This window comes from Salvelinus sp. IW2-2015, unplaced genomic scaffold, assembly GCF_002910315.2.
Source record: "Salvelinus sp. IW2-2015 unplaced genomic scaffold, ASM291031v2 Un_scaffold3305, whole genome shotgun sequence".
Classification (NCBI taxonomy): Eukaryota; Metazoa; Chordata; class Actinopteri; order Salmoniformes; family Salmonidae; genus Salvelinus; species Salvelinus sp. IW2-2015.
The window spans coordinates 24,046-37,387 of record NW_019944589.1 but is presented as its reverse complement, the minus strand read 5'-3'; the positions used below and the strand labels follow the sequence as shown (position 1 = coordinate 37,387).

The 13,342-nt window shown below is 46.6% G+C and overlaps 1 protein-coding gene across 1 annotated transcript in view; it reads right to left on the bottom strand.

Moving 5' to 3' along the window:
- Nucleotides 1-13,342, bottom strand: part of LOC112075633 (AT-rich interactive domain-containing protein 4B-like) — a 43,763-nt gene that overhangs the window by 22,374 nt on the left and 8,047 nt on the right. The window contains exons 4-5 of the mRNA XM_024142599.2: nucleotides 2,971-4,269; nucleotides 136-246 (exon numbers count right to left, since the gene is read on the bottom strand). Coding sequence (XP_023998367.2) covers nucleotides 136-246; nucleotides 2,971-4,269 — 1,410 coding nt within the window. The remainder of the gene's footprint in view (nucleotides 1-135; nucleotides 247-2,970; nucleotides 4,270-13,342) is intronic.

The following is a 13,342-nucleotide window of genomic DNA, read 5'->3' as shown; positions in this document are numbered from 1 at the left end:
AGATTCCCCAGCCCTAGCGTAGGGCCAGATTCCCCAGCCCTAGCGTAGGGCCAGATTCCCCAGCCCTAGCGTAGGGCCAGATTCCCCAGCCCTAGTGGGTGCTGTCAAAGACAGGGAGATCAAGCTCTTCCTTACCAGTTTTCCTGTTGTTCTTCTTGGGAGGCACGGAGCTCTTCCTGTTTGGCTTGGGTTTCTTTGCTGCTCCTCCTGCCTGCTGTTCATTCTGACGCTTGTGACTGGCAGACACTGGAAGGAGAAGATGTAGGAGTAAGTGCTTAGACATAGTGGGGCAAAAAAGTATTTAGTCAGCCACCAATTGTGCAAGTTCTCCCACTTAAAAAGATGAGAGGCCTGTAATTTATCATAGGTACACTTCAACTATGACAGACAAAATGAGAAAAAAAAATCCATAAAATCACATTGTAGGATTTTTAATGAATTTGAATTGAATGAAAATTGAATGAATAAAAAAAACTATCTACACACACTACCCCATAATGACAAAGCGAAAACAAATGTATTAATAATAAAATGTTCAAGTCCGGGCTCTGGCTGGTCAACTCAAGGACATTCAGAGACTTGACCCGAAGCCACTCCTGCGTTGTCTTGGCTGTGGTTTTAGGGTCGTTGTCCTGTTGGAAGGTGAACCTTCGCCCCAGTCTGAGTTCCTGAGCACTCTGGAGCAGGTTTTCATCAAGGATCTCTCTCTGTACTTTGCTCCGTTCATCTTTCCTGACTAGTTTCCCAGTCCCTGCCGCTGAAAAACATCCCTACAGCATGATGCTGCCAGCACCATGCTTCACCGTAGGGATGGTGCAAGGTTTCCTCCAGATGTGACGCTTGGCATTCAGGCCAAAGAGTTCAGTCTTGGTTTCATCAGACCAGAGAATCCTGTTTCTCATGGTCTGAGTCCTCTAGGTGCCTTTTGGCAAACTCCAAGCGGGCTGTCATGTGCCTTTTACTGAGGAGTGGCTTCCGTCTGGCCACTCTACCATAAAGGCTTGATTGGTAGAGTACTGCAGAGATGGTTGCCCTTGGCATTCAGGCCAAGAGATGGTTGTCCTTCTGGAAGGTTCTCCACAGAGGAACCCTGGAGCTCTGTCAGAGTAACCATCTGGTTCTTGGTCACCTCCCTGACCAAGGCCCTTCTCTCATGATTGCTCAGTTTGGCCGGGCGGCCAGCTCTAGGAAGAGTCTTGGTGGTTCCAAACTTCTTACATTTAAGATTGATGGAGGCCACTGTGTTTTTGGGAACCTTCAATGCTGCATATATTTTTTTGGTACCCTTCCCCAGATCTGTGCCTCAACAACATGGCTTTGTTTTTCTGTTCTGACATGCACTGTCAACTGTGGGACCTTTTTATTGACAGGTGTATGCCTTCCCAAATTATGTCCAATCAATTGAATTTACCACAGTGGACTCAAGGATGATCAATGGAAACAGGATGCACCTGAGCTCAATGTTGAGTCTCATAGCAAAGGGTCTGAATACTTATGTAAATAAGGTATCAGTTGTTTATTTGTAATACATTTGAAAATCGCTTTTGTAGATGGAGGATAATTTTTTTTTTTTTAACCCATTTAATCCATCCACAATTTGCAAATAAATTCATTAAAAATCCTACAATGTGATTTTCTGGATTTATTTTTTCTCATTTTGTCTGTCATAGTTGAAGTGTACCTATGATGAAAATTACAGCCTCTACATCTTTTAAGTGGGAGAACTTGCACAATTGGTGGCTGACTAAAATACTTTTTTGCCCCACTGTATCAGAACACACACACACACACACAATTTGCTTGGAGATGTTGGTGCAGTCGGCCCATGGGATTCGAACCGGCACATCCAGTTGCTGACCTACTTCTCTAACCACTAGGCATCTCAAATTCAAACTTAGACCTCAAGCCAGTTGGTTTTCCTTCTTCCCCTCTAATCAGGGACTAATCGACTTGGGACACCAGGTGGGGGAAATACTGATCAGGTAGAACATTGGATAATCAGGGACTAATCGACTTGGGACACCAGGTGGGGAAATACTGATCAGGTAGAACAGTGGAGCAGGAGTAGTACAGACCTCATCACATTGATCTACATACGTGTGCTTGGCTAGAGTTTCTGGAGAAGGGGACACCTTTTGGTGTGACACTGGTCCATGCATTTCTTGACTTTCAAATAGCAAAGTTCACAAGGGAATTCACATGGAAAACATCACCACTGTAAGCTCATTTGAAAGAAAACCAATTGCATATTTAAATGATAGTTTGGCCTACATGCAATGAAAGTTTAGGTTTGATTTACATGACCTTGTTTGTGTCTGCCAGTTGGCTGTTTGTTGTCCACCAGCAGCTTGCTAGCTAGCTGATTAAAAACAGCAAGCAAGCTAGCCTTTTAGCTTCCCACATCGCTCCCATGTAAAATAATACGATTTATAAATCATTTGCCCGGCAAATATTCTTATAGCCTACTTGCCAGTGTAACCTACACATTATCCCAGTTTAATATGCTGCTTCACTGTATTCACTCCCATAACAGCTACAATAGAATGACATTTGAGGAGAAAAGGCTACCAGCTGCTAACCGTGTAGCAGTAGTAATTACTACAACAAAAATACCTTTTGGGGGGAATTCTAATGAGGCGAAAATGTTGTTTGGTGCCACTACCCCCCCCCCCCCCCCCCACACGGCTCCGGGGAACGAAACGCTGCGGAGCGTGTTAGGAGCCACCCCCTTTGTGAGGAAAAAGGACATTGCAACAATGTGCTCCGCTGTATATCTACTGTCTCCATAGTGTAGACCCCTGAACTAGACAACCTGCCACCCCACCCCCTTACCTGGGGGTAAGTCCTGGTCCTGCAGCTCCCCTCCCAGACTGCTTACCTGGGGGTAAGTCCTGGTCCTGCAGCTCCCCTCCCAGACTGCTTACCTGGGGGTAAATCTTGGTCCTGCAGCTCCCCTCCCAGACTGCTTACCTGGGGGTAAGTCCTGGTTCAGACTCTCCACCTCCACCGTACTGCTTTCTGTCTCACTGTGACCCGGCAGGGGGTTGGGGCATCCTGGAGTCAGGGGGTCAGAGGGGGTTTTACCCAGTGCAGGGGCCCCTGTGGAGGGGGGAGGAGAGGAGGGCTGAGTCCAGTTTGAACCAGTCCCAGAGCTTTGCGCAATGGCCCCACTACTAATACCCTCCATAGAGGGGGACTCTGGGGTTGTAGGAGGGGTGTTGAGGACTGAGTTAGAGCCGCTGGAGGGGAACTCCTCCTGCTCACTCCTCCTCTCCTTCTCCTGGTTCTCCTCTGAGGTCTCGGGGTCCTCCCTCTCCGGGCCGCCTCCTGCCTCGTCTCCGTCCCTGTTCCGCTCCCCCTTGCTCTCACTCTCATCCAGGCCTGATGAGAAGGACTGGGCCGGTCCAGGGGGAGGAGGGGAGTTAGCAGCCTCTGTGTCGGAGTCAGAGAACAGCTCCTTCAGGGTCTTCTTGGGCCACTGGGCCTGAATACTGGACCACACATCCTTCTGGCCCTTGGTGCGGCCCCCACCCACCTGCCTCTCCCTCTCATCCGCTGTAGCAGCCATCTTGGCCCTCTTCTCAGGAATATCCCAGAATCCTGCAGGGCGGGCGCCACTGCCACTCCCGCCTCCTTTGTCGGTCTTGTCCTTCATGCCGTTGTACTTCCTGGAGAGGGAAGGTTTGGGTCTTGGACAGGAACTGGGTCGCTCTCTCTCTCGGTCGGTCTCTGATTGGTTGGGATCAGTGGGAGGTGGTGCTCCTCCTTCATCGTCTGAGCTGCTACTAGAAGAGGGTCCTCCTGCTGGCCCGCCTCTCTCCTCGGCCTTCCGGGGGTCTCTCGACAGCCAGTCAGCGTTCCTGATGCTCCGGGTGGGGAGCTTGGTTTTGGACAGGGGTCCTTTAGGGGTGCGTTCGGACCACTCCCCGGTTGCTCCCTCTGACTTCCTCTTCCTCGAGGCAGAACTACCCGGCCCCTCCCTTTCACCCTCAAACTCTGGTTGGCTTCGCCATTTCACTGCCTCCAGGGCATCTTTGTTGATTGGTTCTTGGCCATTTCCTGCGACCAATGGGGTTTTGGGGACATCGGTAAAGGTGGCACCCTCCCAGTGGTCTAAGGCGTGAGGTGGTTCGGGCGGAACCCCGTTTCTGAGATGTTCTGGGGTAACCCCCTTTCTGAGACCGCAGCGCCTCCGTGGACGGTCATCTTCGTCTTCACAATCACCCTCCTCATCCTGGTGATCAATGTCATCTGTTGAACTATCTGAGGCTGAAAGGAAACAACAAGATGGTTTTCATATCACATACTACACCAGCAGTCAGTCCAGGAGACTTGAAATAGAGTTGTTTGGAATTAAATACATTCCTAATCTATTAATGGATTAGGACTCTTTTCATTCCAGACAACTCTATTTCATTCCAAACAACTCTATTTCATTCCAAACAACTCTATTTCATTCCAAACAACTCTTCTACAGTTTCCAAAGGCATTGGAGTCACTACACTTCAACAAGTAAAATAACCTCAAAGTACCCTTACATACATAAGGGTTCAAATACGTTTTGACAGTTGGAATTTCATGAGTTTTCCATGACTTCTCAATTACTTTTAACCAAATTTCCATGACCAACAATTGGCGGCATATGTATGTACTGTGCATTTGGAAAGTATTCAGACCCCTTCACTTTTTCCATATTTTGTTAAGTTACAGCCTTATTCTAAAACGGATTACATAGTTTTTTCCTCAGCAATCTACTCACAATACCCCATAATGATGAAGCAAAAACTGGTTTTTAGAAATCAAATTAGTAAAAAAAACATCAAAAAGTATTCAGACCCTTTACTCAGTACTTTGTTGAAGCACCTTTGGCAGCGATTACAGACAAGTCTTCTTGGGTATGACGCTACAAGCTTGACACACCTGCATTTGGGGAGTTTCTCCCATTCTTCTCTGCAGATCCTCTCAATCTCTGTCAAGTTGGATGGGGAGTGCCAGCTATTTTCAAGTCTCTCCAGAGATGTTAGATCGGGTTCAAGTCTGGGCCACTCAAGGACATTCAGAGACTTGTCCTGAAGCCACTCCTGCGTTGTCTTGGCAGTGTGCTTAGGGTCGTTGTCCTGTTGGAAGGTGAATCTTCTCCCCAGTCGAAGGTCCAGAGGGCTCTGGAGCAGGTTTTCATCAAGGATCTCTCTGTACTTTGCTCGGGTTAACTTTCCCTCGATCCTGACTAGTTTCCCAGTCCCTGCCACTGAAAAACATCCCCACAGCATGATGCTGCTCCCTATGCTTCACTGTAGGGACGGCCTTGGCCAGGTGATGAGCGGTGCCTGGTTTCCTCCAGACGTGACGCTGGCATTCAGGCCAAAGAGTTCAATCTTGGTTTCATCAGACCAGAGAATCCTGTTTCTCATGGTCTGTCTTTAGGGGCCTTTTGGCAAACTCCAAGAAGGATGTCATGTGCCTTTTACTGAGGAGTGGCTTCCATCTGGCCACTCTGCCATAAAGGCCTGATTGGTGGAGTGCTGCAGAGATGGTTGTCCTTCTGGAAGGTTCTCCCATCTCCACAGAGGAAGTCTGGAGCTCTGTCAGAGTGACCATCTGGTTCTTTGTCACCTCCCTGACCAAGGCCCTTCTCCCCCGATTGCTCAGTTTGGCCGGGCAGCCATCTCTAGGGAGAGTCTTGGTGGTTCCAAACTTCTTTCATTTAAGAATGATGGAGTTCACTGTGTTCTTGGGGACCTTCAATGCTGCAGAAATGTTTTGGTACCCTCCCCAGATCTGTGCCTCGACACAATCCTGTCTCAGAGCTCTACGGACAATTCCTTCAACCTCATGGCTTTGTGTTTTTGCTCTGACATGCACTGTCAACTGTGGGACCTTATATAGACAGGTGTGTGTACCTTTCCAAATCATGTTCAATCAATTGAATTTACCACAGATGGACTCCAACCAAGTTGTAGAAACATCTCAAGGATGATCAATGGAAACAGGATGCACCTGAGCTCCATTTTTTGTCTCAAATCAAAGGGTCTGAATACCTATGTTATTTCTGTTTTTTATTTTCTTTATTTCTAAAAATCTGTTTTTGCTTCGCCATTATTGGTATTGTGTGTAGATTGAGGAAAACAATTAATTCAATCTATTTTAGAGTAAGGCTGTAACAAAATAAACTGTGGAAAAAAGGAATACTTTCTGATTGCACTGTATAAAAGTCAGTGTGGTAAACTGTCCTCTAATCCCTCTGTACTCGTTCCTGTCGTTGAACAAAGTACCTGTTAGGCTACTGTATAAAAGATGCACGATATATCGGTGAACATATCGTAATCGGACGATATTAGCTAAAAACGCCAACATCGTTATCGGCCAACGTCTAGTTTACAAGCAGCCAGCTAGCTTCATCTGGCTAGTGATGCTCGATCAGACTGGGTTGCGAAGCTAGCCACAATAAGGATTAGGCACAATAGTGGAATTTGTGGTTTGCGTTCAAAATAAAAGTACCTCTTTGATGGTGATTCAGAAGGTTACAATTGGTGGAATCATGCAATATTTAGACTAGATAATGTTAAACAAGGTTGGAATGTGAAGCAATGAAATGGGGTATCAGTCTACTCAGTGACACCCACAGAACACAACTGGGGAGAAATTACACAAATATTATTGTTGTAGCTCTTATCACGGGACTGTGACTGTGTGAAATCCCCTCCCCAGTCAGCCTATTGTGTGTATTGACATTCATATTGCACTGGACAGCTTTACCTAAGGATTGGGGATCAATGAAATGGGGTGTCAGTCTACTCAATACCAAATATATTTTTTCCTAACGTCCTCAGAGTTATCAGAATCCAAAATATCCACGCAGTATTGTTTTTCCACTGGAATAGTGTTCAATACACATGGGTTGACAGTAAATGTGACTCAATTCAGTTGTTTCAGAGTCCCTCAATAAGAGCTAATGTTCTCTGAGTGTCCCTGAGTAGACTGATACCACATGTCATTGATCCACAATCCATAGGTAAGGCTGTACAGTGAAATAAGTATGCTCCCAATGCAATTCTAAAGTATAATACATCCAGTGGGATTTCAACAGATTGTTGTCAAATTAACAAATTGTTGACTTTAGTTGATTTGTATGTAACAACATTCCAACCTCGTTTAGCATGATGGAATAATTATACTATTTGCATTCATTTGCATCACTGTAAATTATACTTTTATTTTGAAGGCTAACCGCAAAGTCCACTATTGGGGATAATCCTTATTGTGGCTAACTTCACATAGATGGGTCCGACCACCATTAATCAAATAAGAACTGTCTTATAAATTAGGGTTATTTTAGATGACACCTAGCTATATAGTTAGCTAACTAAAGCTACTTTTTTTATGACCAGGACTGTAGGTGCATGAGAACTGCATCATAGCAACGTATCGATGAATCGTTGTGACATATCAAATACGAGTCATAGTATAATCAATGTGTAATAACGTTAAAAATTCATGAACGCGTTAAACTGTTATGTGACGTGCAGTCATATTCAGGTTCTGATTGGTCAACAAGCTTATTTGACAAGCAAAGACCCAAACGGCGTTCCATAGAAATCCTGGTTGAGAATGAAACGACTGAACAACGAAACAGCACAGCAAGTAAGTGAAAGAAATTGGTTTTGATTGTTTTACTGGTAATGGGGACATACGTAAATGCCAACAAAATAACTTTTTGGTGTGTCTATGTGTGTGTGTAACCTTTATTTAACTAGGCAAGTCAGTTAAGAACAAATTCTTATTTACAATGACGGCTTACCCCAGCCAAACCCGGACGACTCTGGGCCAATTGTGCACAGCCCTATGTGACTCCCAATCACGGCCGGTTGTGATACAGCCTGGAATCGAACCAGGGTCTGTAGTGATGCCTCTAGCGCTGAGATGCAGTGCCTTAGACTGCTGCGCCACTCAAAGGGATATTCAATGTATGCTTATTTTTTTTAACCCATCTACCAATAGGTTCCCTTTGCGAGGCATTGGACAACCTCCCTGGTCTTTGTGGATGAATCTGTGTTTGAAATTCACTGCTCGACTGAGGGACCTTACAGATAATTGTATGTGTGGGGTACAGAGATGAGGTAGTCATTCATAAATCATGTTAAACAATATTATTGCACACAGAGTGAGTCCATGCAATTTATGTGACTTGTTAAGCAAATCCTGAACACATTTAGGCTTTCCATAAAAGAGGTTGAATACTTATTGACTCAAGCTTTTCATTTTGAATGAATTTGTAAAAATAAATCGAAATACAATTCCATTTTGACATGATGGGGTATTGTGTGTAGGCCAGTGACAAAAAAATCTCAAATGAATCCATGTTAAATTCAGGCTGTAAGACAAAGTCAAGGGGTGTGAATACTTCCTGAAGGCCCTGTATCTTAGCAACCTTGGAAGTGTTTACTTAGCAGGCTGACTAGCATCTATTGAGTTACAATATCCCGTACACTGGATGTATTATGTTCCCAAATCAACTGGAAGTATCTACAAAACGAAGACACAAAATCCACAAGAAAGCTACATCAAATATATTTTCCTAAAATGACTGTACGCGATTCACAAATTTATTTTGATTCACCGCAATTGAAACGAATCCCAACTAAAACAATGGGGAAATGAATCGTTCATTTCGTCAAAAATAATATTATGATTCATTTAAACTTCGTTCAAAAAAAGTAAATCAACTTTGTATGGCTTTATTTGCGAGTGTCGGTGTAAATTATTTTGGGAAATGACAAACAATACATGCTAATAATAACTAAACAGTTAACTAGAGGGTACAATCTATATTTTGAATTGGCTACCTAGTTATTAGTTTGTACTATACTATATTTTATAGGCTGGGTCTACCTGCTGCTGCATTGTGACTGTCTTTCTCTCCTTAACCAACAACTCATCTCTCACCATGCAGGTGATGCTCCCAAACACAGCCTTTCCCATCCTGGCTGATATGTTGACTTCTTTGATCGATAAAATGTATTTAAAAAAACAGTGCCTAAATGACAATATAAATGATTAATTTACATGGTGTTTTTCCGCCTGGAAAAGTTTTGGGAAAATCATCTCATTCTATCCATGATTACCTGTTAAAGTACAACACCAGATAGAGTAGTGACTACCTTGCAGGCAGTGGAGGCTCCTCAGAGCATCCTACTCAGTTAATTTCAGAAAACAAAATAATGAAAGATTAAAGTTACCCTTTTTAGATGTCAACAAATACCTGATTAAAACACTTTTGCGATGGTCAACTGTAGTCTCGACAGCACCCTCTAGGGGAGCACCATGGTAAAGCCAGAGGACAGCTTTTTTCCATCCTCCTCTGGGTACATTGACTAAAGTACAAAACCTAGGAGGCTCATGGTTCTCACCCCCTTCCATAGACTTACACAGTAATTATGACAACTTCCGGAGGACGTTCTTCAACCAATCGGTTTTTACAGTATGAACGAACATGTTGTCCATCCAATCAAAGAATTAAGCTAGTGCTATGCATGTGTGATTTATAAGCTTGGTGAGTCGGTCAATAGATTATAGAGATAGTTGAGCATTTTTAGGACATTCAATTCAAATTAGATACATCAAACTACAGGAGACGGAGGTGGTAGATTATATATTGTTTTCTTGGTTTTAGAAATTTATTTTTGAGTCGGGTTCTTGCAATTTACTACGATTTGCCATATCAACTTTAGTAGATTTTGCAATATTATTTTTGCGCTAGTTGGCTGAACCTGCACCAAAATTCCAGTATTTTTCCTTCATAGCTTGTTCTCCATTTTCTCTTAAAATAGGGAGCCAATTTGTTTTCAGCACATTTCTTTCCATGACTGATCAAAACTTGTTTTCTCGTGGCTCTCTTCTCCTTCTACAGCAGGCAAAATGCTAATGTTTGGCTAACGATTACACCCCAGGAGAGTTTAAATTTATGGAGAAACGTGTTTCCCAAACCTATGATGGTGCTGCTGTAATGAAATGTATCTGCCATTTGTATTTCCAGCTAAGACCTGCTGACCACTCCAGCTAAGTCCCCTCCTGTTCCCTAAGACCTGCTGACCACTCCAGCTAAGTCCCCTCCTGTTCCTTAAGACCTGCTGACCACTCCAGCTAAGTCCTCTCCTGTTCCCTAAGAGGTGACCACTCCAGCTAAGTCCCCTCCTGTTCCCTAAGAGGTGATGACCACTCCAGCTAAGTCCCCTCCTGTTCCCTAAGAGGTGACCACTCCAGCTAAGTCCCCTCCTGTTCCCTAAGAGGTGATGACGGGGAGCTATAGCTGGAGTAGTCATCACTCTCTTAGGGAACAGGAGGGACTTAGCTGGAGTGCGTCCACACACTCTCTACGGGAAACAGGAGGGGCACTTAGCTGGAGTGGTCATCACCTCATTCAGGGTAACAGGCAGGGGAACTCTCTGGAGATCTTGTCATTCCCTCTTTAGGGAACAGGAGGGGACTTAGTCTGGAGGGGTCATCACATTCTTAGGGAACAGGAGGGGACTTAGCTTGGGAGAGATGGTCAGCACTCTTAGGGAACAGGAGGGGTAGACTTAGCTGTGAGTGCGTCACCTCTTAGGGAACGAGGTAGGGGATATTAGCTTGGAAAGTGGTCATTCACCTCTTAGGGACAGGAGGGGACTTATTCAGACTGTGAGTGGTCACACCTCTTAGGGAACAGGAGGGGACTTAGGCTGAGAGTGGTGTCACCTCTTAGGGAACAGGAGGGACTTAGCTGGAGTGCATACCTCTTTAGGGAACTAGGTAGGGAGAACTTAGCTGGAGTGGTCACCACTCTTCACAAGGGGGCATGGCAGGAGGACTTAGTAGTCAGGAGGTTAGTCTGGACAACCTCTTAGGAAAGGAGGGGACTTGATGCACGGAGTGGTCACTTACACCTTTTAGGGAACAGGAGGGGACCTTAGCTGGAGTGGTCACCTCACCTCTTAGGGAACAGGAGGGGACTTAGCTGGAAGTGGTCCATCACCTCTTAGGGAACAGGAGGGGATTAGCTGGAGTGGTCTCACACTCCTTAGGGAACAGGAAGGGGACTTCAGCTGGAGTGGTCATCACTCTTAGGGACAGCAGGAGGGACTTAGCTGGAGTGGTCATCACCCTCTAGGGAACAGGAGGGGACTTAGCTGGAGTGTCTCACCTCTGTAGGGAACAGGAGGGGACTTAGCTGGAGTGGTCATCACTCTCTTAGGGAACAGGAGGGGACTTAGCTGTGGAGTGTCATCACCTCTTAGGGAACAGGAGGGGACTTAGCTGGAGTGGTCACACTTTAGGGAACAGGAGGGGACTTAGCTGGAGTGGTCCATCACCTCTTAGGGAACAGGAGGGGACTTAGCTGGAGTGGTGCTCACCTCTTAGGGACAGGAGGGGACTTAGCTGGAGTGGTCATCACCTCTTAGGGAAGAGGAGGGGACTTAAGCTGGAGTGGTCATCACCTCTTAGGGACCAGGAGGGGACTTAGCTGGAGTGGTTTCACCTCTTAGGGAACAGGAGGGGACTTAGCTGGAGTGGTCACACTCTTAGGGAACAGGAGGGGACTTAGCTGGAGTGGTCATCACCTCTTAGGGAACAGGAGGGGCACTTAGCTGGAGTGGTCATCACCTCTTAGGGAACAGGAGGGGACTTAGCTGGAGTGGTCATCACCTCTTAGGGAACAGGAGGGGACTTAGCTGGTGGTCACCTCTTAGGGGAAGGAGGGGATAGCTGGAGTGTCATCACCTCTTGGGAACAGGAGGGGACTTAGCTGGAGTGGTCACCTCTTAGGGGACAGGAGGGGACTTAGCTGGAGTAGTATCATCACTTCTTAGGGAACAGGAGGGGCTTAGCTGGAGTGGTCACCTCTTAGGGACAGGAGGGGACATAGCTGGAGTAGTCATCACCTCTTAGGGAACAGGAGGGGACTTAGCTGGAGTGGTCCACCTCTTAGGGGACAGGAGGGGACTTAGCTGGAGTGGTCATCACCTCTTAGGGAACAGGAGGGACTTAGCTGGAGTGGTCATCACCTCTTAGGGAACAGGAGGGGACTTAGCTGAAGTGGTCTCTCAGCCTCTTAGGGAACAGGAGGGGATCTACTAGCTGGAGATGTCACCTCTTAGGGAACAGAGGGGAGCTTAGCTGGAGTGGTCATCACCTTCTTAGGGAACAGGAGGGGACTTAGCTGGAGTGCTCACCTCTTTAGGGACAGGGGGGAGACTTAGCTGGAGTGGTCATCACCTCTTAGGGAACAGGAGGGGACTTAGCTGGAGTGGTCACCTCTTAGGGAACAGGAGGGACTTAGCTGGAGTGGTCATCACCTTCTTAGGGAACTAGGAGGGGACTTAGCTGGAGTGGTCACTTTTAGGGGACAGGAGGGGACTTAGCTGGAGTGTCATCACCTCTTAGGGAACAGGAGGGACTTAGCTGGAGTGGTACACCTCTTAGGGGACAGGAGGGGACTTAGCTGGAGTAGTCATCACCTCTTAGGGAAAGAGGAGGGGAACTTAGCTGGAGTGGTATCACTCTTAAGGGAAATCGGAGGGGACTTAGCTGAGTGGTCATCACTCTTAGGGAACAGGAGGGGACTTAGCTGGAGTGGTCATCACTCTTATGGGAACAGGAGGGTGGGCACTTATGGCTGGAGTGGTCTATCGACCCTCTTAGGGAACAGGAGGGGGACTTAGCTGGAGTGGTCTCACCTCTTAGGAACAGGAGGGGACTTTAGCTGGAGTGGTCATCACCTCTTAGGAACAGGAGGGGACTTAGCTGGAGTGGTCATCACCTCTTAGGGAACAGGAGGGACTTAGCTGAAGTGGTCATCACCTCTTAGGGAACAGGAGGGGACTTGCGTGGAGTGGTCATCCCTTTAGGGAACAGGAGGGGACTAGCTGGAGTGGTCATCACCTCTTAGGGAACAGGAGGGGACTTAGCTGGGTGTCATCACCTCTTAGGGCAGGAGGGGACTTGACTGGAGTGGTCATCCTCTTATGGGAACAGGAGGGACTTAGCTGGAGTGGTCAACCTCTTAGGAACAGGAGGGGACTTAGCTGGAGTGGTCATCACCTCTTAGGGAACAGGAGGGACTTAGCTGGAGTGGTCATCACCTCTTAGGGAACAGGAGGGGACTTAGCTGGAGTGGTCTTCACCTCTTAGGGAACAGGAGGGACTTAGCTGGAGTGGTCACCCTCTTAGGGAACAGGAGGGGACTTAGCTGGAGTGGTCATACACTCTTAGGGAACAGTGGCGATTTGCAGGGTCAGGGGAAGGAGGGGACTTAGCTGGAGTGGTCATCACCTCTTAGGAACAGGAGGGACTTAGCTGGAGTGGT